Source organism: Thunnus thynnus, chromosome 12 (genome assembly GCF_963924715.1).
Source record: "Thunnus thynnus chromosome 12, fThuThy2.1, whole genome shotgun sequence".
In the NCBI taxonomy this organism is placed as follows: Eukaryota; Metazoa; Chordata; class Actinopteri; order Scombriformes; family Scombridae; genus Thunnus; species Thunnus thynnus.
The window spans coordinates 15,572,812-15,597,117 of NC_089528.1; the positions used below are offsets into that span (position 1 = coordinate 15,572,812).

The window sequence follows — 24,306 nt, forward strand, 5'->3', positions numbered from 1 at the left end:
AAGACAGGACATTAATCATTAAAAACTGTGCTACATCACAAACAATAATCTACAGTATCATTTTTGTTCTGGTAGTATCTGGACCACTGCTCATTTTAACATTTATTTTAATGTTTATGTAAATGTTGATGTGGGCAGATGATTGAGTGCAGTGTTCTTAGTCAGGACTATTTAATTAAGACATATCCAAACTCTTCAAGACATTGTGACACATGCATAATGTGACATTTATTAATTGTTGCTTATAAAACTGAATCAAATCTTGTCTGATCTCAAAAAACAGCAAAAAAAAAAAAAGGCAAAGACTCAAGTTCAAGAGCTGTATTTGAGAGAACTGCATGAACAACCTGAGGGCGGGAAACAATAGATGTAAACTGATGACAAACGCCAAAATTAAAAAAAACAAAAACAAAAAACCCAAACTATTTAAGTAGAACATAAATCTTTACATTATTCACAAATGTTGGAAGGAAAATCCCCATTTTAACAGCGCTACCATAAGTAGAGAGTTAGAGCAGAAAAATGTCCAACATCATCAAAATGCAACAAGTCACATTAAGGAATTACAAAGAATGTGTTTTAGAGCATCACACTATGCAACAGGTATGAGTCAATGCATTACATTTCAAACACAGACCCATGCAGTGATGTAAACTATTACACTAGATAGATGCATGAGTAGTGCTGTCGTTTGATCAGTTTATGGAATGACAAAAAATAAAGGCTAACGTGAAAACTTAGAAAAAGTTAAGAAGAGCCCCCTGGTTGTCTTAATTTAAGGAATATGAGCATGACTTTGGCAAATCTACACTTTTTGTACAACATTTGAAAAATCAATTCAGTTTAGCTGCATTGAATTCTGCACAGGAACACCATTAACAAGAATTGACTTTACAGAACATGTCTCACATTTTTTTAATGAACCTGGTACAATCCAAACCATGAAGTAGTGAAGTAGTGATGACCTGATTACTTTCTTTTTACCCTTTTAATCTGGCTTTACAAAACCCAAAGCAGTGATGAAAAGGTTTAATTTCTTGCTGTGTAAGGTTGCCACCTGGTGGACAGGACGATTATTTCTGTTTATGACCTTTCCTAAAGCAATTTGTCAGTTTTATGCACTGAGGTCCCACAATTAACAGAGCCTGCTTTTCTAAACAAAGCCGAAATGAGACCATCCAGGTCTTTGACATTGTTCCCAGCTCCTTATTTATGAGATGCATATCCAATTTCTAGATTTGCGGAAATATGATTTAAATATTGGACATAAGTTTCAAGCCATAACATTCAATCTTAAAGTCATTTCAGCTGAGAGTTGCCCTGGCAGCTCTCTCTTGGTCCTGCAGCGGAAAAAGGTGTGATTGCAGTTCAGAAATCCATCATATCTCCTCCTCTGACTTTCTTTTCTTGGGACTCCGACCAGGCTTTGTTGATGGTTCTCTTCATCTCGTCATCGCCCTCTGAGTAGATCTTCTTCAACATGCTCATCAGGCCCTCACTGGGGTCGGCATTCTCATCGACAGCGGGTTTACTGTTGGGAGGCAACAGGAAAGTAGGATAAAGAGTTTCTATGTGTTCAGCAGAATAGCTGGGGTTTTCATTTTGTGTGCATGCACCCAGGTTGCATTATATACAGCGCATAATCTACAGTGACACCTGGCACGCAGACATGGTACCGCACTTCATGGAACAGGCTTCTGCATGCTCCAGGGTACTGTCAGATAAAACTACTGGCAGGGCTTGAAATAGTTAGAAAATTATGGTTATAATAGCCAATATAGTTACTGATGACACATTAGCATTAGTTGAAGTATCAGTAGAGGTACAAATCATATACCTTGTACAAACTAACTTATGTGAAGCATGCAGTGGCCTTAATTCACTTAAAATCCCTGCTTTGCGCAAATTGCTTCAAATAAAATGTACAAATATTCCTTATTTCTATGAACTTACTCTTTCTCTTTCGACTGCTTGTCCACCTTCGTTAGGCACTCCCACTTCTTTGTTGCCTGCTTCTTGCACATGATCATCACCATGTCTGTTTTTATCTGTTGAGGGGAAGAAATATGGTTAGAGGCCTTTTGAAAAGCCAGCAAGAGTCATATTTTTCCCAGAAGTTGCCAGACCTAACCCTGCATTCAACAGTTGGCTGCATGCAAAAGGACTGTTACATGCTCATGTTTCTTTGTTGCTGCTGGATCTGATGGAAACATTTAGCAATTATTGAACAGAACCTTAGCTATGAGAACTTGATAAAACAAACAAAACAGCTCAAAGATGTTAAAAGGTGTAACATAACATTCAAGCCTCAGAAATTCACTTATGACATTATGTTGTGAGATATAACACTTTTTAGTCATTGTAACAGCTTAAATGTTATAAGTTAGGCCCATTTGCTCTTTCTCATTTTTGAATGTTAAGCTGTTGAACTCACTGCCTCAGTTTATCTACAAGCCACCAGCAGATGACTCAAAAACATCTATTGCTGCTCATAAGATACAATCTATTGCTTTAACTGATGAATAGGCTTTATTCACCTTTTTATAGCTGTCCTTCTCATCGATTGGATATAACAGATTGAGAACTGTCATCTGATGATTTTTCCCATCTAGATCCTTCACAAGCACAGAAAATGACCTGCAACAGAGAGAACAAGCAGATGCAATTATATGGTTAATGGCATCTGACAAATAATAAGCAATGTACTATGCTTGTACCAAGTTGAAAATCAACTTACTTTTCTGTAAAGTTGACGTCCACATTTTCTGATGGAATTTTGTGCACATCTTTCAATGTAAGGTAAATTTTGACAAATTTGTCTGACTGGTCCCACGCTGTGTAGGAGATGAAAAGGTGTTAACAGCTTTGAAATACTTATTTTCATTTCTAATTCACAATCTAACTGAAAACAGACTGAAAATATTACTTAATGACACTATACCATAGTTTGTGATCTTGACTGTGTATGTTGCCTTTGAGGCTGCAGCTGGGTCTGCCTGTCTCCTGGCCTGTTGCTCCTTCTGTTGTCGTTTGACTGCAATCTCTTTCTCCACCTTTTTCTGCTCCTGCTTTAGCAGCTCCTGCACTCTCTTCCTCTCTGCCTTCTCCAAGAGGGACCCCAGCTCCTGCAAGTCTGCCTCCAATTGGTTGATCTGTGTTTGGGAAAGCATTAAATCACTGAAAAATGCACATCCCCGACTTAGACATCTTATACACAGTTTAACATAGGATCTAAATTAGATGCTGTGTCACATCCCAAACTGCTCATTTCACTTCAGTCTAAAGTTTACGGCTGAAATTGATTCTCGATTAGTTGATTGACAAAAAATTCATTTTAATAATCAATCACATACATAATATATAACAGTAAACAAACAAAAACTAAGATTTGCTTGGCAAAGATTGCATAGACTTGATTACATTTCTTAAGTTCACATAAATGTAATCATAAGGGTATTTCTGGTCAAGCATCAAGTGTAAGGCGCCAGTTTAAAATTTCTCATCGTTTTTGACAGTACAATGATCAATTTGTGAAAAACAACAGATCACACATTTATCCATAATGACAGCAACCGGTATCTCCGGTCCTAAAAGTCAAATATTACTTTCTCTGACTCAGTATTTTCGTCTCATCTTTTCTGTCCATTGTCTTTTGTAATGCAGATCACCCTGCTATGTAAACACCATGTAAAATAGTACATTCAATTGTTTATTATCTAGCATAACACCAAGTGTCTGCCTGGTATTACTATTACTATTTACTAGATAAATAGTACCTGACAGTAATATTTACAGTGATATTTAGCGATAGTCTAGCCTCATCACATTCGTTTACGTCTTCCTTTGCTGCTTTCTTATCAATGTAAGATCATTATTCAAATACATGAACAGGATGGATGACCCTGATTATTAACGTTACACGTGCATGTAACTAAACTGGATGTCATCAGAATCAGTATCAGCTTTATTGGCCAAATATGTTTGAACACACAAAGAATTTGACCCCAGTTTCCAGTGTAGTCACATTCAATGTATTGAAAGATAACGCATACAGAAGACATACAGCTGAATAAGTAGCCTACAGCAGGCTAACACCAGAGACACTTTCCTTTACATGTCTCTGAGGCAAATTAGCATTTGCGTTAGCCGGCTATGTTAACATCCCGCCGACATAACTGGGTAGTTTTATCATCTTTGGAAAACAAGTGATACATATTCACATAAAGGTTTACCAACCACTCGAAGCTAAAGATAAAAAAAATAGCTGACATCATTTTGCCAGTTTGCGGTGGTCGTTATCTAACTAGCTAGCTAATGAAGCATTACTTTCAGTTACCTCAGCTACAACCATACAACCCCTAGTTTAGCTCTGTCGGCCTGCGGTTAAGTGGCTAAAAACATGCTATCTACCTGCTCGGTAAGATCCATTTTAGCCTCGTCTTAGTCAGTTATATTGGCTATTCTCTGCAGTTTGTTTGTCCGCTCTTCGCTGCTATGCACTATACAGTACTTTCACTTTTTTGCATAATCTCCTCCTCTTTCTTCTTCTTCTTCTATGTTTTCAGTCTTCTTCTTCGTCCTTGCAATTATTGGCGGTTGGCGACAGCCTGTAAACACGTTACCGCCACCTATTGGACTGAAGTAGCAAGTCATGATATTTTAAAATTAAAGGACGGGTTCAAAATGTTTCAAGTCTCAAAAAATAACAGCCACGTGCCCAAATGAACAATGTAATATGTTTTTCTTGCCATAATCATTCCTCCCGTTCATACTGGACATTGGAAGATCCATTCATAATGCACTTACAATGTAAGTGATAGGGACCAAAATCCTCAGTCCTCCTGTGCAAAAATGTATTTCAATGTTTATCTTAAACTAATATGAAGCTTCAGCCGTCCAAATTAGTCAAATCAATTAGATATCTTTCAACATTACAGTCTTTTTAGTGCCAAAGTCTCTCTTTTTGTTACTGTAATTCCACCGCAGCTCAACAGGGTAACACTGTCCAAGGAAACACAAGGAGGGAATTTGAGGCTAAAAAGACTGTAAATGTGGCAGATATCCACTTAATATGACTAACTCAGACTGATGAAGCCTTATATAAGCTTCAGACCATTTTGAAATACATGTTTGCACAAAATGATTGTGGATTTTGGCCCCCATGACTTGCATTGAAAGCGCATTTGAAGGGGATCTTTTAAACAGCCAGTATGAACAGAAGGAATGATTACAGCAGGGAAAACCTCTTTCAGTGCTCATATGGACACCTGACTGTTGTTTTAAGACAGACTTGAAAGATTGTGAACCTATCCTTTAATACACAGTAAATAAATTTGTCCCACCCGTTTCCTTTGCGTAGTTCTGAAAAAAACTGATAATTCTGATTCATTTTTGGCTCAATGGATGATTGACACAGTTATGATTTTGGGATCATTTTAAAAGGAGTACAATCTGATCAAATTTCATTAATGTATGTATTGTTAAAATATGTTTTATTAACATTAAGGTCAGTGGTTCAATTTAATCAAAATATTGACCATTTTTCTAGGCATGTTGGGACACAACTCAACTTGGTTTTGGGTCTCTCAGTCATTAAATAATAGAATTTTTCAGTTTCTTTTTACCAAATTTAGAACCAATAAGCCTCCACTTGGTTAAAATACTTATTTTAAAGTTATTGTCTATATTTTTGGGAAGAAAGTCCTTCAAATTGAACATTCTTGTCTATGCTGCATCCTCACTAGGATAAAGGTTTTATTTCAGGTGAATTCCCAGGTTAGTCATCACTTTTATGAAGTGGTAACTGTACGTAGTAACTGTATATTTTAATGTTTTATACAAACAAAACATTCCAAAAATAATAAACACAAAATACTACAGTATATTACATTGCTAGTCTCTGTATCAACTTTGCACACATTCTACAATAAAAAGACTTATAAAAAGAGGTTAGTAATGTACAACAGTATTTATTAATCCATTTTTGTTAAGTTGCAGGGACATGTAGTTTTCTGAGAAGCCACATTATCATTTTCTCTTTAAATATTACATGTGCTGTCATATTTCATGTTTATTCAGCCATAGGGAAATAAAAGCAACATACTGCCCTGAACAAACATCATGTAGAGAAATGACAGATTCTCTTCAGCATACACAAAATACTGAAAATATGCTGCAAAAAAATCTTGGTTCATTTTAAACATCAAAGCCTCCGAGCCTTTTGTGGACAGTGATGTATATGTTTTTTCATAATCAGCTCCTGTAATAACTCCTGAAAGTCCGTGTACGCTGATGTTCTGATCACGGCCACTGAAACCATTTGTCACTATCCGATCTTGTAGCATCCACTGGAGCCCAAGTCACCACCTTGCCCTCAGAATACCAGACATCTGGTTGTGGTCAGCTAGGTGACGGAAGACAATCCGGCTAAGTCGCCACCTCCGTTTCACTCCTCTAGGTCGGGAAGTCATCACACACCTGTTGCGTATCCTCACAGGACAGCTGTCTCTGGGTAACGCTGCAATCTCTTTATCCGCCACCTCCTGCAAATATTATAAAACTGTTTAGGAAATCAGTGCTTATTTGTATTTTAAATTATTTTCAATAACTCTGAATGTTGGTTTTTCATCAATCATCACCAACTGCTGTACTTGAAACATGAAAATAATACACTCAGACTCGGCATACTGCTTCCTTTCATGCAGATGAGAACAGATGAGAAGAATTTCAGTACAAATCAATAGGACAGCACTTCTATTTATGAGTTATTAATGCACAGATGTTTCAGACAGATGCCCTTCCACATGTTGTTGGCGTCCAGTGTTGTATCAAAGCACAGATGTAGTTTGTAACATAATGAAGCACAAAAACACAGGCTGTGTCTAAAATGACTCCCTCATTCACTACTCTCTATAAACACTCAACTGTTCACTCCATGGTACTGACACATAAGTTGAACTGCAATGTGGGACTTTTAGCAGAAAGTCAGGTACATGCCATGGACACTACTTTTTCATGCCAAAGGGATATTCCACCCAGAATTTGGACACTCCAATAAAATGTTGCACAGTATTTAGTTCACTATATAGTAAATACAGAGTGATTTACGACACAGCACAGGGTGTGTTGATGAAGAAGCCTGTAATACATGATCACAGTATATTAAAGATTCAGTGTCTTGTGCCGTACAGAGCTGGAAAAGTCACTCATATCAAACAAGTAGACATAGTAGAAATATCGCTATTATACCTGAAGCTCTTTGGGTAGGATGGTGTTCTTCCTCAGTGCATTGATTCGTAGCCTCTCATCAGCATAATCGAAGGCCATCTGTCTTCTCTTGACATCTCTCAGCATCCTCCAGTCAACATAGTAACCCCTCACCTGCTCCACAGCCCCCCAGCAGCTCCTCAGGGCCTGCACACAACATTCCAGCAGTTGTTACTGACTGATTGACAGCTAATATCCTGCATCTGTGTAGCACACACAGAGGGAATGGCTCGAACTGAATTTATTCCAAGATCTGAGGCTATTCCTAAAGGCTCTTAGCAGATTGTAGAGTGTAAATACTTGTCACTGACACGTGTAGATTTACATAGGGATGATGTGGATACATCCCTGCAAACTTTCAGGAAAGATATGCCTATATCTTTGCTAGGGCTGTGTGATATGATGATATATAGCCTCTCGTGTGACGAGAGAAAAATGTTATTTCATATTATGCTCTATCGTGCATATCGTTATGCAAATCATACTCCTTACGGCAATATCTTTCTTCATTTCGAGTGTGTCCATCTTTTGTGCAGATTACATTGATAAATTACTCTTCTTGGCTTTTTACTCGCGAAGCTTTTATTGCACTTACAGTAACATAACGAGTTTAGTTGTGGTCAACTCTGTACCGCTGTCTGTCTCTACTCTGCTGCGCTGCACACACACTGAAGGCTCAGCCCCGCCTGCACTGAGACAGAGCAGAGAAGCAGCAAGACGGTGACCATAAATGATAGCAAAATGCAGTACAGACTGTCTTTATCTGTGTTATTTACCAAATTTATGTGCACTCTTTGATTTCAGCTCAGTGTGTGAGAGAGAGTCTCTGCTCACTTGACCACAGCTGCTCTCTTTCTCTCGCTGGTGCTCTCAGCTCTCTTTTTCTTTTTCTCTCGTCCTTTTTAAAGTCCGGTAGCCGACAGAAAACTCTAACTGTTATCAAATGAAGAGAAATGTCCTCCCCTCGTCCTAGTAACGTCTTTGTCCTCCCTCGTGGCAGAGTTTACACCTCTGATCAGTCTGATCTCCATCCTGCATGCTATGTAAAGCACACATGGGGGCGGCTTTATGCTGGCGGGGGGAGACGGAGGGGATGGACAAACTATTTATTCATTGACTTAAAATGTGCAATATCGGGATAGGTATCATTATCGGGATATGAAATTACCTATATCAGGATATGAGATTTTGGTCATATTGCCCAGCCCTAATCTTTGCTTGTTATCACAAGGATGAGACTGATTTTGGTTCAATCTCATCATCGCTGTTATGTGCCATAGATGAGTCCAGAGTCTGTGCACTCTGTGGAGCAAGCTCACTGCACATGACTAGAGTCACTTAACATCACCTTGTCACCCATCCCCATTGTAGCCTCATATAGCCATCTACCAAGCAAATAGAGCTGCAACGAATAGTTGATTAATTGATTATTTGTCAACTATTAAATTAATCGCCAACTACTTTGATAATCGATTAATTGTTTGAAGTCATTTTTTAAAGAAAAAAAAAAGTCCAGATTCCCTAATTTCTGCTTCTCAAATGTGAATATTTTCTGGTTTCTTTAGTCCTCTATGACAGCAATCTGAATATGTTTGGGTTGTGGACTGTTAGTTGGGACAAAACAAGACATCAGAGGACATCATCTTGGGCTTTGGGAAAAAATGATCATGTTTCAGTATTTTCTGACATTTTATAGACCAGACAACTAATTGCTTAATCAAGCAAATAATGGCAAGATTTATTGATAATGACAATAATTGTTAATTGCAGCCCTACAAGCAAATATAACCTATAATGATTGGGGACAAAAGTATGGATTGAAAAAGAATGAAAAATGAGTAATTTGTCTGCAGTTGATTGAGGGAAATTATAGGAGGAAACTTTTTAATAGACAGATAAACGTGATTCTACTGCCATTACTTTATGCATTTTTGTAGTAAAGGGAAGAATGGTAATTCATGTACAGATCACATGCAGCAAGTTATATACACTTCATCTATATACATGCCAGTAGATGGCAATACTTATCTTTGTAACAAAGGATAATGGTATTGTTCAAATTCACGTCATTCTAGCTCGTAGCATAAACTTACTTAAATCCTCTACAGATGTTTGAGATGCAGTTTTAATGAGGGGAAATAATGCTTGTACTTTAATTAAGCACTTGCTTTTTAACGACCTTGATGTCAGCGAACACCAATCAAAATATTCTTATTTTCACAAAATAAACCACATAATGTACTTGCCTCATTTATATATTCCACCTCAGCTTTGTGTGCAATCAAACGTCTTTGCATTGAGTCTCTTGTTAACATAACTGAGACTGATGTGACGTACAAAAAATGACGTTATCTTCTAAAAACGATTATAACTCATAGTCTTGTCATCTACCACCGCTAAAAAACAGTAAAAACATATTTCAATTTTACCCCGAGTCAACTAGAAAGCTCCGTTACTATTAGTTACAAACGAAACACTAGCTTAGCTTCACTGAATATAAAAGACCTCTGTCAGAAGCTAGTTAGCATTAGCTTCACATTACACGTCAGACAGTGATATTGTCAGCGTTGCCGTTTCTTTGCTCTCTCTCACTTGTACGCTATTCAAACGAAATAAAACATTCAAAACCACAAAATCAAATGTTATAATAAGCAAGTTACCTGCTTAGGGGCATAGACAGTGGAATAAAGGGCATTTAACCCTAAACATGCTATCCTGTGGGCAGCCATAATGGATTTGATTTGTTGTGCAAAAACTACAGAAAGAGGAAGATAAAACCCTGAAAATACCGCCGCCTGTCGACCAGGAGGTTGAAATGATACATGATACCAGAATTCAGCTGCCAGGCTCCTAATAAGACAAGGTAGTCCAAGTTTCTTTTAGTATCATAAAGTGCTTTTGCTTCTTTTTAAAGCTCTTAATGGGTTAGGACCAGCCTACACCACAGACAGCTTGACATGTTAGGCCACTGTCCCACATGCCCTTATAGGTCATCTGCTGCTGGTTTCTTAGAGATTGGAAATCGGGCCCACAAGAAATTCACTATCATTCATTCAATATCAGAGCAGACATAGCTAATTTAAAAAACAAATAAAAAACCCCCAGCTAAAAACACATTTGGCTACAACCTCACATTTTATCAACTCCCTTCCTTACCTTGACCTTTGACCTTTTAATTTTTTACCCACATATCCCAATTTTATCGGCCTTTTATTGTTTTTGTTTGTTTCATTTGTTTGCCTGTTTTTGTTTCTTTCTTCTTATCTGTTTTTATTGATCTTTGATTTTACTTTGTCCTGGTATTTTGTCTTTGTCATTTGCAGTAAAGCACTTTGAGCACCTTGTATGAAATGTGCAATACAAATAAAGTTATTAGCCTATTATTATTATTATGATACATGAAGGTAATGTAAAACACACACTCCCCATCTTTAAAGTTCCCCTCCATTTTGCTCCTACAGTTGGATGTTTGAGCTTCACTGTGCAGAATGATGTATTTTGACACTAGAAGGTGGTTTTCACACTCATCATTCAGAAGGAATAGATGCCATTTTAAAGATTTTAACTTTTTTTTCAGAAAAAACATATCAGATTATTATTATTCCAAGCAGAGTATTTTGTCTTAATACATGTATGGAGGGGTCTTTAACCCTCCTAATGTGTTATAAAAGAGTTTACACCTTTAGTGTTCACGGGCCAATTATCATCCAGTAAAATATTTTACCTGCTAAATGACTTATTATTCAATAACCATAATATATATATACTTACTTTGGTATTTTATGTACCTTAGACCACATTTAACTCACAATGTACAAATCATTTTTAGTCTAAAATAGTCACAATTTATCTATTTTATTGCTTATGATGAACAGAACATGCAAATAAAACCATGATATGATCTGATAAACAAAATAATTCCCAAAATAACTTGTTTATATTTTCTTACACGTTAAAAATGTGCATGCTGTGCCAGGTGTGCGGTGAGATGTGATAAATAAAGCACGAGAAAGCCCAGCCTATATACTGCTATACAGCTGGGGAACAGGAGATGTGTATCTGTGTGTGTGTGTGTGTGTGTGTGTGTGTGTGTGTGTGTGTGTGTGTGTGTTTGTGCGTGCATGTGTGTGTGTCTGTCATAGGCTATTTTTGGGGACAAATTTCAGACTAAAGACCAGTTAATTGGGGATGGCTTGGGGATAACAGCTGTGTCCTCAAGTGGTTAAAAAGCTGATTTTTGGGTCAGTGGATAAGGTTATGGTTAGGGTAAGTCTCCAGGAAATTAATGTAAGTCTATGTAATGTCCCCAAAAGTGACCTAGGTCAATGTGTGTGTGTGTCTGTGTCTGTGTCTGTGTTTGTGTTTGTGTATTGTGCCAGGTGTGTGTTGAGATGTGAGAAATAAAGTGAAAGAAAGCCGCAGCCTATATATTGCTATACAGATATATCCATATATAGCTGGGGGACAGGAGATGTGTGTGTGTGTGCGTGTGTGTGTGTGTGTGTGTGTGTGTGTGTGTGTGTGTGTGTGTGTGTGTGTGTGTGTACGGGGTGTGAGTGAGAGAGAGAGATAAATTATGTTTTAATAATATTGAAACATATTTTTAATATTATTACACAATATTATTATACTATTTTTACAGGATTTCATTACTATTATTTTTGTTTTGACAGATGCTTAATTTGGACTTTATTTATTTTGTTCACATGGAATAAAATCTCTCACACTGTCTCAATAAAAAAAGCAAGCATTGTAATTCTCTCAATAATATTCTGGTGTAAAGTAATTTACTGCTTCTCTGATTTTGTCACATTAGATAATTATAAACATCTGAGATCCAGATGTGCACCCCTTTATAAACAATATCCAATTCAAGTTTACACTAAGTGCCACATTGATACAGCCAGATACTGATTGAGTTAATGCTACATTTTATTACATCATTTAAATGAATTCGGCCACTGCAATGCTTAAGGTGACTTATATGATATGAATATAAACATGGGTACACCAACTAGAAAACTATTTTTGAAAGTAGCTGATTTTTCTTTAGCTAACAGTGCTGTAAGTGTTGCAATTATTTTGCATTTTTGGGTAGTGAATCATTTGATTGGTTTGATTGCAAAATTAGATTTGGTAACAATAAGGATGGCATACTTAAATGCTAGTTCAACATGAGCTTTGCCATATCCTCTTGCAGCTTTGACTCTTTTTAGGAGAAGTCAATCCAAGCTTAGCATTTACATTTTTAAACCCTGTAGCATGACTTAAAAACCAAGGGGTGGCAGTGTATATCCATGAGTACAAGCTCATGCTCTCTCTCTCTCTCCCCACCTATTAAAGGAGCTCAGACTCTCTTCATAGTGAATCTAAACCTTATGTCTGACACATGTCCTGTTCTTAAATCTACTGAAACCCAGATGCATCTTTTCTCCCTCGACACTCCTCACAATTTAAACCTCTTGTGTTTTAAGAAAGTTCATACTGCATATAAAACACTGCACTGTGGTCTTCCTTCAACATATGGTTCAGGAGCACACTGTCCTAAAAAGCTTTTTATAGAAAAAACTATTTAACAATAGCTGCAGATTCCAATTAAGTTTTTTTTTTTTAAAAACAATCCCCATTATTTTGGTGCCATGAGGGGATAAGTACTTGGATAAATATTAACACATGACAAACTGCAGACAGCGTTTCCTCTATAAAGAGCCAGAGATTATGAAGCTGGCTGGAAAACCTGTGCAGGCCTCTCTGGGCATTGAATTCAGTGATAAATAATGTAGACAGAGTGTATCAATGTAGCTTACAGATAGCAGTATTTGTAAAGTTGTGATTGAATATGCAGCACGTCTTCTTATCTTATAGAGCAAAACCACAAGCACTATAAATATAATACTGAAGTATCTTTGTTGTTGCATGAAATGATTTTTCATCTTTTTATTTACTTGAGGTCAAAATATTCAACTGAGTTTTATTTTCTTGGTTAGTAGGCAACTTATCTCCTCAGTTCTCTGTAATTGTAGAATTACATGGTTGTCAACCAGAAAAATCAGTTCTGTTGAGGTTTTTGAGATTTGGAGAATGCAGCATTTTCATTTGACAGCAGCAGTTTATCATAATGAAACTGCTTTTTGGCCCTCAGCTGGTATTGGCTTATAGTTTAAACCTCTGAGCTGGCTGTTCCAAGATCACCATGAAGGCAAAATCATTCCTTATATAATGTCTTTTACCTTTCTAGCATTGAGATGTCAAGGGCTTGGGAGAATCTGAAAGGTGACCTTCTACGTTTCCATATTGTGAAATTTATGATAAATGCCAGACTGCCAGCTGAAGCCAGCATGAATAAAGCTTTGCATTGGTTGGCAAAAACAGCTTTCTAGCAAGAAGAGTTTAGACATTCTTTCATCAGACCTATAGCAACTGGATTGGAGTAATCAATTAGCCTCTTTTTGGTTAATTATGTAACAGACAGGCTTCTTATAGAGTTGACTATGGCACATGCATTATGAGGCACCTGAAGTTTAGCAAACTTGCCTGTAAACAAGATTAGACTAAATAACAAGGAAAACAACATGTGGTGTAAGCAACACAGAACCGACATCAAGGTATCTGTCACCAGTTACTCAATATGAACAGCAGTGCAGTAAAGAATGCGAATATGAGGTTTACCGTGCCTCAGACCCTCATTCAGTGATAATGGCAACCATCAGAAAGAAATTGAGCTGTTTTGTGTGATTGCTGTGTGTCAAGAGAGCAATTGTGAGAAAGATCCTTGAAAGCTAGAGTTTGACACATTACTAACTGACTGAAACTTAAGACTATGCCATCTCCTGTCAGCTGGCATCCAAGAAGCAATTGAATGTACAGTAAAGTAAAGTGTAGACTGGTGTGTGCTTTACAAAGGATCAAGACATCAGGTTAGATTCTCGCACAAACTGCAAACCATTGAGTGAAGGATTTGGGAACAAAGCCATGCAATATAAAAACGGATCTGTTGCTGAGATAAGTTAAGATTTCTCTGTGACACTGCAGACAAGTGGGCTCATCCATAAAACTGACAGCAGTGCAGCGAGCACGGTCAACATACTGTTACTGGCCTGGCCTGGTAAGTCTTGAATTATTGGGTGAACTGATTACATTTGAGAATTGCAGTAGTGAGTAGAATTTTTAACCAGAAAGAAATGAAGTACTGTGAACAGTAACTTTATTGACTCTGTGGATTGCTGGATTCATTCTGACCTTAATGCACTGCTCAATCAAATTCACATCCTGAATGTAACAATACATTATACATACTGTAATAAAATTAACCCATAAAACAAATCCTTCTGAGAGTAGTGCCTTAAGTTAAGGAGATGTAAAGTCCTTATAAAGCTCTTAGGCTTGTGCCCTGCATGAGACACATCCGAACTGAAGGAAAGCTCTGTTTCCACTAATAAGTACCAGACAGACAGCCATAGCCAAGCAGCTAACCTTTCTGGTGTTCATCAACTATATGTACCGTCTTCTTTAGTGGTTTTTAGGCATTCTTTCATCCCACCCTAAACAAGATGATTATGTAAACAATGATCCTCTGGCTGATCAAACAACAGACTGAACTCCAACATACCACACAGAGGAAAATGTGACAGAACGGTGTGTTTTCTGTGGTTGTTTGAGATTGTTTGATTCTGATGCAATTTAAGCTTCAGAAGGAGGGTGGGAAAGTGCTGTTTCAGCCACTAATATATAGGTCTCTGGCCTCTCTTATCTCATCAAGTATGAAAGATGCAGGCCAAGATACACACGGAAACTAGTCTAAATTCCTGTAGACACAATGACTTTGTCTCCTCTGACCAGGATGACATTTTTATAGATGCAATTCAACTTGTAAACAAAAACAAGCTGCTGTTTCAAAGTGGGTGGGCTTTCGCTCCTTTGACATTAACTGCACAACACGACCTGTGAAAATAAATCATACACAGCACATATAATCAGACCACATCAGGCAGAAGCAAAACAGGAGTGAAATATATATTAATAAAACCCAACAATGCTTAACTCCAGCATCCTGGAGTGAATGTGATCTCAGTCAGCACTGCTCAAGGCCATGGAAAAAGTATAGCATCACATCTCAGCATGTACACTCCTCTGGCAGTTCAAATATTTAAAAACATTTTGACTTCAGTCGCCTCCAGCTGCCAAAACAAAAATGTTCCTTATATTTCTATACCATAACATAATATTATATGGGGCCCTAATGTGATGGAATTTGGCACGGAATGGAGAGGTGTCATGCCTCTTTGATACAGTTTGTTATATCGCCTGGCAATTCCTGGTACGCAATTTTGCTTATTTCAAGTATTTTCTGAAGAGTAAATGTTGAACCACAGGGAAGGGCTGCATTTTAATTTATTGCATTTTGATCCAAAAAAAACCAAGATGACTGTACTCAAACAAGGACAGGGGCAACTCACCGACACATAAGCCCTGAAATACTGTTAATGAGACAAATTTAAGATTCTTATAGATTGGTTGGATCAGTGTAAAAAGGTGATTAAAGTTTTATACACATTTTCTTACTTAGCTACTTTGGTTTGCCTATTTTTGTCTACACCATACAATCCACACTCTTGAAAGACCAGTCTATACAAATGTGGTTAAGTGATTGCAGTTCATTTTAAATATCCCACCATTTCTATGAAACCCTAATCAAATGCATACATTACCTGGTGCAAAGAGGAAATACGTAACAGTGAGACATTTCCTGTGTTTCTGTGACTGGGTAAAATAAATAACTCTTTCTCCTCACGATGTCGTAAATGTTTTCAAGCCTTCAACCGGCCCATTATTCTATTCCGGACTACTCTGACGAACTCGTTTGCCAAATGAACCAAGCACATGTTACAGTATTTAAAGGTGCTTTAATAAATCATTGACAAGAAAACCATTCATACTGGAGTTTTGATAATGGAAAAGTCATGCAGCGCTGCAAGTATATTTAAACAAACGCAAAGACAGCAAAAATGAGGGGAAAAAAGACATTTTTAGGCCCTCAAACATTTTTAACTTCACACTGTCTGTCAAAAGAATGCTTAGTTTAGTGCTAGTTTCTTTTTCTTTTATATAGCCAGCCTCTGTTGTCTCTGTGTCTCTACATTGATTTTTACTCCATCACAGTATCAAGCTTACATTTACTCATACCTCAAGCAGTCTGGTGAATACAAAAAACATTGGATATCAGACACTGAATCAGCAGTCTAGCTTTTATGATTTATCATCATTGGCATGTCAGCATAGGAAATCCCATTACCCTTAGTAATCAGTGTCCATTTGAAGAAGATACAGCTCATTTAGTAAGAAGCCATGGCCTGACTGATTCAGAGGTCCCTGCTTTCCAGACTTCTGGAATGTCTAGCGTTCCCCCAGGAGACGGAAATGGAGTGAAAGCAAAGAAAGACCATGGTCAGATTCATGGCATGAATGCGAACAGGTGAGTAACCCGAATGTTCCTGATGATCACATAAAAATACAGGTCTATCACACCTCTCAAAGTAAATCCTCTTGACTTCCTTACACTCAGCCAAAAGTACCACTTTAAGCCACTTTAAGTCACTGTATGAGTCCAAAGGACATGAGCCTTCTTGGAAATATGAGTGTTTCGTCTAGTATCAATAAAGGAGTGCACCAGTGAGTACAACTGACTTGTATTATCTTGTGTTATCTTATAACAGAAATTTGGGCTGGATTTATGGGTTATATATAATTTTGGATCGGTATAGAGATATAAATAATCAATTAACTGTTCTTCTTTTAGCTATACATTAATCATTTCTTAGTGTAAGTATAGTGAGTGATTAGTGTGCACACTTAGTCTAACAAGCATATATACACCAAATCCCAATACTTGATACATTTTGTCATGTCAGGTTTTTGAGATTTTGAGCAAATGAGAAAATTAAACTAACAATCACACTTGTTTTGATGAGCCTGATCATCATTCATGTAAAGTTTTATGGGGAAAAATGAAGTTAAAATAGTTTCATAAAAGCAATGAAGTCTAACTCAAAATAACTAGATTTCCTACTTTCTGAGACCATAAACATATAAATTTGTCATTTCTAGCTTTGGTGTATATTAGATAATGTTTCCATCAACTCTTTAAAATAGAAATGATATTTATTTTCAATTTTTTTGGAAAATTGTGCACATCATTAATTATTAAAACTACTGTGGGCACCGGTCATATGCATGATTGTCTCATACCATCTGTTTTATCATTTATTGTCCAGGCAGATATATTACCAGCTTAATATTTTCAATCACAATATTGCAATACTTGGAACTGAGCGTTCTGGGTCAAGTAAAACTGATGAGCCCCATCTGCAGATATGCTGAATTCACTTATGCTCTGCCAAGGGGAACATTTTCATAAAACCAACAACAACCAACTTTCCTTTCAGATTCAAGCACAGCTGCACTATTTGCGTGAATGAAATGTTTGATGTATAACCTCCTAAAAAACATAAGCTGGTTTGTGTTTTGTTCCACTACCTTTTTTTTCAATTTCAGATGATATAAAGTCATATTTGTAAAAGCCAAAACTGTATTTCCTTGATTTTCTGGTTAGGTGTTACCGTCATTGTCAAGGAGAAGAACAGAAGGAGTGAAATGGTGAGTTTTTAATTTAAATGAAACTAGTTACTTTGGAAGGTAGAGAAAAAGAAAAAGAAAGTAAGAGAGAGAGAGAGACGGAGAGAGAAACAGTCACATCTGTGATTATACTTAGTTACGGGACCACCAAGGCTTTAGGAAGTGTAGCCCGCAAGCTTTGAAAACAAAACTTTCTTGACCCAAGAGAATCAGGTGAAGGGTAACTCCTGGTGCCGTTTTACAAAGCAGAAATAATTTCCTTCATGTCAAGGTTTCAGGAAGTTTTGATTCATATGACCTCTCATTTTCCATGCTTGCGTTGAAGTCATATTAATACAAGCAGGAAATGAGTATGTTAAAACTCCCCATGCAAGAACAAGAGTACATCCGTGGTGTGTTATTTGTCACTGTCACTCTCTCTGTAACCGGGTACCACTTTTTTCCAGGGGAGACCCTAAAGGTCTCGGCCTGTCAGTCAGCAGCTATCTTAACTTTGTTTTTACTGTCAGCTGAAATCAGATATTCTTATGACATCTTGTTACTGTTTGAAACAATAAAATCATGCAGATAAGGTGTATTTAGTGTCACAACTGCAACAGATTTACAGGATTTTGTTTCATTGGATTATTTTCACTCTTTTGGAGGTCCACGGATAAGCATATGTCCCCAAATCTACACCATGTATTCTATCCCATAACTGTTTGTTCCATTAACAGTATAAAATGAGCATCAGCCACAAATGTTGGCAGGAAGTGACACAGTTTTACTTGCTTGAGCTTGTCTCTTTTTTAACTCTCACCTTGTTTCTTCTTCTCAGAGACAAGCAGAAATCACCAGTGAGTCCATGAGATCAAAAAGCATGAAAGTATGAGCAGTGCTGGGTTATGTCAGTAGGTGGACCTGGGGTCAGGTCTATTCATGGGGTCTCATGACAGCATGACCCGACCCTGAAGACTGGTATTCACATCAGCCCAGGAAGCTCTGTAACAGCTGTTGACACCAGCTCATTTGTCAGAATGCTGCTTGACTTGGCTTGTCTATTCCAATTAACTCATTTACTAATGTGCTTCACTGGCTCATATGAATAAGGACTCATTAATTATCATTCTCATGGCAGGTTCGTCTTATTTTATGTGCGCATGTGCCTATTAATTAATTATGTGTTTTTTTGTGAAAAATTGAGACAGATGGATTCACACTTCTGGCAAATGGCTCTTAGTTTTGTAAGTTGTGATCTAAAGCAGATGTGACAGAAAAAGCCCCACCATGTCCTGTACTCATGATGTCACGTCTGAATCCAGACCACAGACGATGTTACAGATTATTGTCAGATCATTGTAATGCTCATTACCATATGCTGCCTAACAAAACAGAAGCCACATTAAAATAATCTTTAAAAACTATCTGCCCGGTCACAGTAGTTGAGCAACATTAGCGGATAATCACGATGTAGACGTACAATTACCCCACATATGCTGCCTTTGTACACTGTGTGGTTGATAAAGAACATAAAACTTAGCTGTGGTGTGCATTAGAGCGGACTGGAAACAGAGCAGCAGCTTATAGTCTCAAGTGTGTGTTTATGTGTGTGCAAGTTTGATTGTATGTGCACCATGTGGTAACAACAAAGGCCTTGAAAGGAACACATTCAACCAAACCAAACCAAACCTCCAACCATATGGCATTAGTTTGTTTCCCCTTAAATGACTTGAGTCTTTATCTAAACTGCATCCTCTAATCTGATCTGCTTTCCACTAGACTCCCACACATTCAGTTTACACTGTTAGAAAATAAAAACAGCCTCCAAAACATCTCACCATAAACATGAAGAATGTGCCATCTTTGACCCTGCTTTCTCTAATCTGATCTTATCTTTTACATGTAAACATGGGGAAACAGTGTATCCCTACTTCTGCGTGTTTAGACAAGAATGGAAAAATCTACTTTCTTGCCACGGTGAGGGAACGTGTCAGCTTTGAGTTGGCTGTGTTAATCTAGCCTAATAACCTGCAGACAAGCCAGACATTTAGTCCGTCTTTAAACATATTTCATGTGTTATATATCTGTGGGTGCTATTTGGATCTGTCTGTCAGTTCCCATTTCGCACACAGCCCCTCACACTGCAGCTCCCCTTCAGATCAAATCAGCCCTCTCAATCAACAGTTTCCAGATCCTCAAGGAAACATGCAATCAGTGATGTTCCAGTTCAGCTTACCACAGTTAGCCTGTGCGTGATTAAATGTGCCATGCGGTTCAAAGGGTAGAGTTAATGTCCTTCTTGTATATTTACTTGAAAGGACTCGTTGAGAGTTCAGGTTTAAGTTACTGAAAGCGGTTGTTTGAGCCCAGATACACATGCTGATTAAGTTATAATGTACCAGTAAAATGTCTTTACTAATGTCATCAGTAGCCTCAAACCTCTTAAGTGGAGGGTCTGTCTGATATATGTGTTTTAATGACAGGGGGCTAGCCTTTGTGTGGACCCACAAAATCTCTTTTTTTTTTTGTCCATTAAAAACATGTCAGTGAGCCTCAATGTTGCATGCTCCTTCGGCCCAAAGATTACCTTGACATTAGTTTGTTTAGAAATAGCTCCAAAGAGTAAGAACAGCAATCACGTTTTCAGTCTCAAGAGAGTAGTTCCTTGTACAGCAGATGCCACTGCGCATGTGCAGGAACATGGTTCTGTTTACAGTCGCTTTGTCAGCTTGTTAGGCTACATATCACAACCTATTGACTTTGTACGAAAGTTCTTTGAGAAATTTACAATGTAGTGCAAAGTCAAGAGGTTGTGATATGCAGCACAACAAGCTAGTGAAGCACTGTATACGCAGTGGCGTGTGCTGTACATAGAACTACATAGAACTCTGGAACGTGATCGCTGTTATTAGTGTTTGGGGCAGTTTCTAAACAAATTAAGATGCTCATACTCTGAGGTGAAGGAACATGTCACTCAGTGCAACGGTGTGTCTCACTGACTGTTTTTAATAGTTTTTGGACAACAAGAGAGATCTATATCACAGAGGAATGCAATATATCAGGCTTTGGACACACATACAATACTTGTAAGTAGGATGAGATCATTGTTGGTTTGGCTCTTCACATGAGATTTAGAAGAAAATATAGAAAATCACCACCCATATAACATAGAGTTCATCGTAATAGCACAGATGTGTTAAGTCAGACATGCACTAATATATAATGCTGGCACGTAGCTGTGGGTGGGCCTGAGTGCCAAGTGGGTGGGCCCAGACCCACTCAGGCCCACCCACAGCTACGTGCCAGCTCAGAAAGCTTCCTTTTTTGCTGGATCATCCAGTGAACAGCTGTCAGTGAATACTGTTGCAATTATCTGACCATTATTATTGTTTATTGGGTATAGTTTTTGTTGGGTGCACAACTGGATTTTATACTGATGTTGCTGCGTCTGCCATCTGTGTGTGTGTGTGTCTGTGTGTTTGTCTGTGTGTGTGTGTGTGTGTGTGTGTGTGTGTGTGTGTGTGTGTGTGTGTGTGTGTGTGTGTGTGTGTGTGTGTGTGAGTGAGTGTGTGTGCATGTGTGTGGTTTATGTGGCCACCATGCCAGGCTATGTTCAGGTGAAATTTTTAACATTACTAGGCATGATGGTGCAAGTGTACCTCTATCCATATGCTGCACTGTTGCATCTGTCAGCTGTGTGTGTGTGGATATGAAGCCACCATGCCAGGCTATGCAATGCTGTTAATGTTCATCTTGGTGCCTGTAACATTACCTCTGGCATGTATAATTAAACTGTGGTGCATTCAGGCAAGTATGGTTGTAATGACCTATGCGTTTCAGATCCCATTAAGTGATCGGTCTTTGACACGCTAGGCCCACCTGATTTTCTCTGTGCCCACCCACACTTTGATTTCTGCCTATGCTACTGATATAATGTAGTCATTAGCTCAGTTAACAACATCTTTGGCATAACTGGTTGTGTTTTATATATCATCTTAATTATGGCAGTGCGTTCGGCAGCTTAAATTCCTTTTGTAAACAACAGTTGAAAGTTCTCACACCATGGCTGTTCGAACTGGAAATATATGAGCATCAGGAGAGCTGCTATTTATCTTGGCTGGGAGAAAAAACAAGATGATACCAAATAGCTGCAGCAAGACAGAGGAGTGGACAATAAATGACTTCCTCTATTTAGCAAGCATTCAAACTCAGATCCAAAATCAGCAGAAGGGATTATGTCGGGAGCAGAGATCAAGGTTTGTCAGCAATGTCATAGTTTCATTCTTAACATAGTGTTATTCGAGAATAGTAACAGAATCTGATATAAGTAATTTGTTAGTGGCCATCATAATGGACTACTGATAAGATGTATGTGAGTAAGAGACAGGAGTGCACTGTAAAATCTTATACTTTTATAAATGGCTAAGAATCTGTGGAAATCAATAGAAACACTTTTCAATTTATTATAACTATTGATGTTGTCATGACAAACCTTCATAGGAAAGAATGTGGCCCACGAGGACTTTAACAGTGCTTTTCAGTTTAAATGAGAAACTCTGTAACTATTGTTGCCCCACCACTGTGTCTTAATGCAGCTTTACAAGATGTTTTTAAAATATCACCATAGCAACCAACTACCAGCAATACCCACAGAATGCTAAAGACAACATCTATGATTGGCTGAACTGAAGTCTGATTCTAACCACAAGGCAGATGCTGATATGTGGCCAAGACAAAACTTCATATAAGCATTCAGGAAAGATTGTTTATTATGCAGGATAGTGAGAGAACTCTTATCTGCATCTTAAATGACCGCTTCTAACAGGTTTTGATATGGATCCAAAATAGCATTCTATTTATGGGGGTTCGGTAACCAAAATCATGATGAGGGACTTCCTTAACTTCTTGAGGGTGATCATCGTTCCTGTTCTTGAAACTTGTGTCTGCACTAAATGTTGTAAGACGATGAGGTAAATATAAACCACATGCTATGACTAACCCTACTAACCAGATCCCAACTTAACTGAAAAGCAGTGTAATTGTTATTGTGCATCCAACCAGTAAGTTTTCACACATTTTTCTAAATTTTTTGCATTGTAAATCTGTCAGTATCTCTATATTCTCTAGCTCAGAAGTTAGAGGTAAAACATAGTAAATGTTTTATGAGAAATTAAAGTAATTTGTTTTATTTCAGGGTGTTTTCATTTTGTTCCAGATGCTTCTATTCAGCAAGTGCACGTGTACTGTACATACACAGGGTTAAGTAAGAATTTAAATACAGACTCAAAATGAATACATTTATTAATTAATAAAGCAGCCTTATCTTCATATAGGAGGCTGATTATGCTGCATTCATGCTATGTCGGATGGATGGGAAGGATCGGGAAAAAAAGGGTTTAAAATACTGTGCGTTGGCAAAATTACATTATAACCATTAAATGTGGGTTTAATTACATAGAACGATGTACTTTGGCTGAAGTGAGGCGTCCATGTTGGCTTGGTTTTCAGGCTTGGTTTTATTATTAATTGCCAAGCCGGATATAGCGGAGCTTTCAGAAAAAATTCCAGTTTCCCAGTCACAATTATGACTTGGATGTTGATGTGAACGATATTTACAAGTTGGAAACATGTAATTATGGTAACTCTGATATGGCATGAATGTGGCATTATTATTTATTCTATAAGCATCACAGGGAAGAGGAAGACATTTTATGCCCTGTCTCAGCATCTTCTTATGAAGTGCAGGCAACTTCAATGAGATTATGCAGGTATCTATCAACTGTGGTGACCTTTATATGTCATGGTTCCCATTTTGATGTTGTCAAAAAAAAAAAAAGCACCTTCAGCCAGACAGGCAGCCTGACAGAAAAAGAACAGGGATAAATGAAAAGGAATGTAAGAGGTGTGTGGGCTCTTTTAATAAGAGTTCAGAGATTGTCTTTTTCCCGGAAAAGGGATACAAAGTACAGACATGCGTCACATTAAAGGAGACATAATATAAAATTCCTCCTGCTGTGACGAATTCTGTTACATCTGCTGCTAGTGTGGTGGGTTACATTTCCTGGCATGCTGAAACCAACAAGCGCTTACAATGGAAAAACGTAATGCATGAAATATTTTCTCATTGTCCCGTGACTCACTGTAAATGTCATCACATCCCACACAGCATGTCTTTACAACAGAGTGCTTGAATGGAGTTCAATGTGCCGATTTGATATGATGTGTGTTCTTTATGTTCACCGAAGCTGAGGATTCCCCCTTGTTTTGTTAGGAATGACCGACAGATTTGTTCAGATCAAATCCGGAAGAAAAGAGGAATTGATTAGAAGATAATGTGATGGGATTATTTAGCACACATGTAGTGAGTGAGGACAAAACTTCTGATGCTCTGAGACCCTCTCTTTTTGAAAACTTTCTTATTATTATGAT

The 24,306-nt window shown here is 37.8% G+C and overlaps 2 protein-coding genes across 2 annotated transcripts; both read right to left on the reverse strand.

Moving 5' to 3' along the window:
* Positions 1-306: 306 nt before the first annotated feature.
* cacybp (calcyclin binding protein) lies at positions 307-4,570 on the reverse strand. Its single transcript, XM_067605798.1, has 6 exons — positions 4,411-4,570; positions 2,942-3,152; positions 2,738-2,834; positions 2,538-2,637; positions 1,954-2,048; positions 307-1,531 (listed from the first exon to the last, which is right to left on the reverse strand). The coding sequence occupies exons 1-6, from the start codon at positions 4,426-4,428 to the stop codon at positions 1,369-1,371; spliced, it is 684 nt and encodes a 227-aa protein (XP_067461899.1). The 5' UTR covers positions 4,429-4,570; the 3' UTR covers positions 307-1,368.
* A 1,383-nt stretch (positions 4,571-5,953) lies between these two features.
* Positions 5,954-10,041, reverse strand: mrps14 (mitochondrial ribosomal protein S14). Its single transcript, XM_067605811.1, has 3 exons — positions 9,927-10,041; positions 7,249-7,413; positions 5,954-6,542 (listed from the first exon to the last, which is right to left on the reverse strand). Exons 1-3 carry the CDS (start codon positions 9,993-9,995, stop codon positions 6,360-6,362), a joined length of 417 nt encoding a protein of 138 aa, XP_067461912.1. The 5' UTR covers positions 9,996-10,041; the 3' UTR covers positions 5,954-6,359.
* Positions 10,042-24,306: the final 14,265 nt, after the last annotated feature.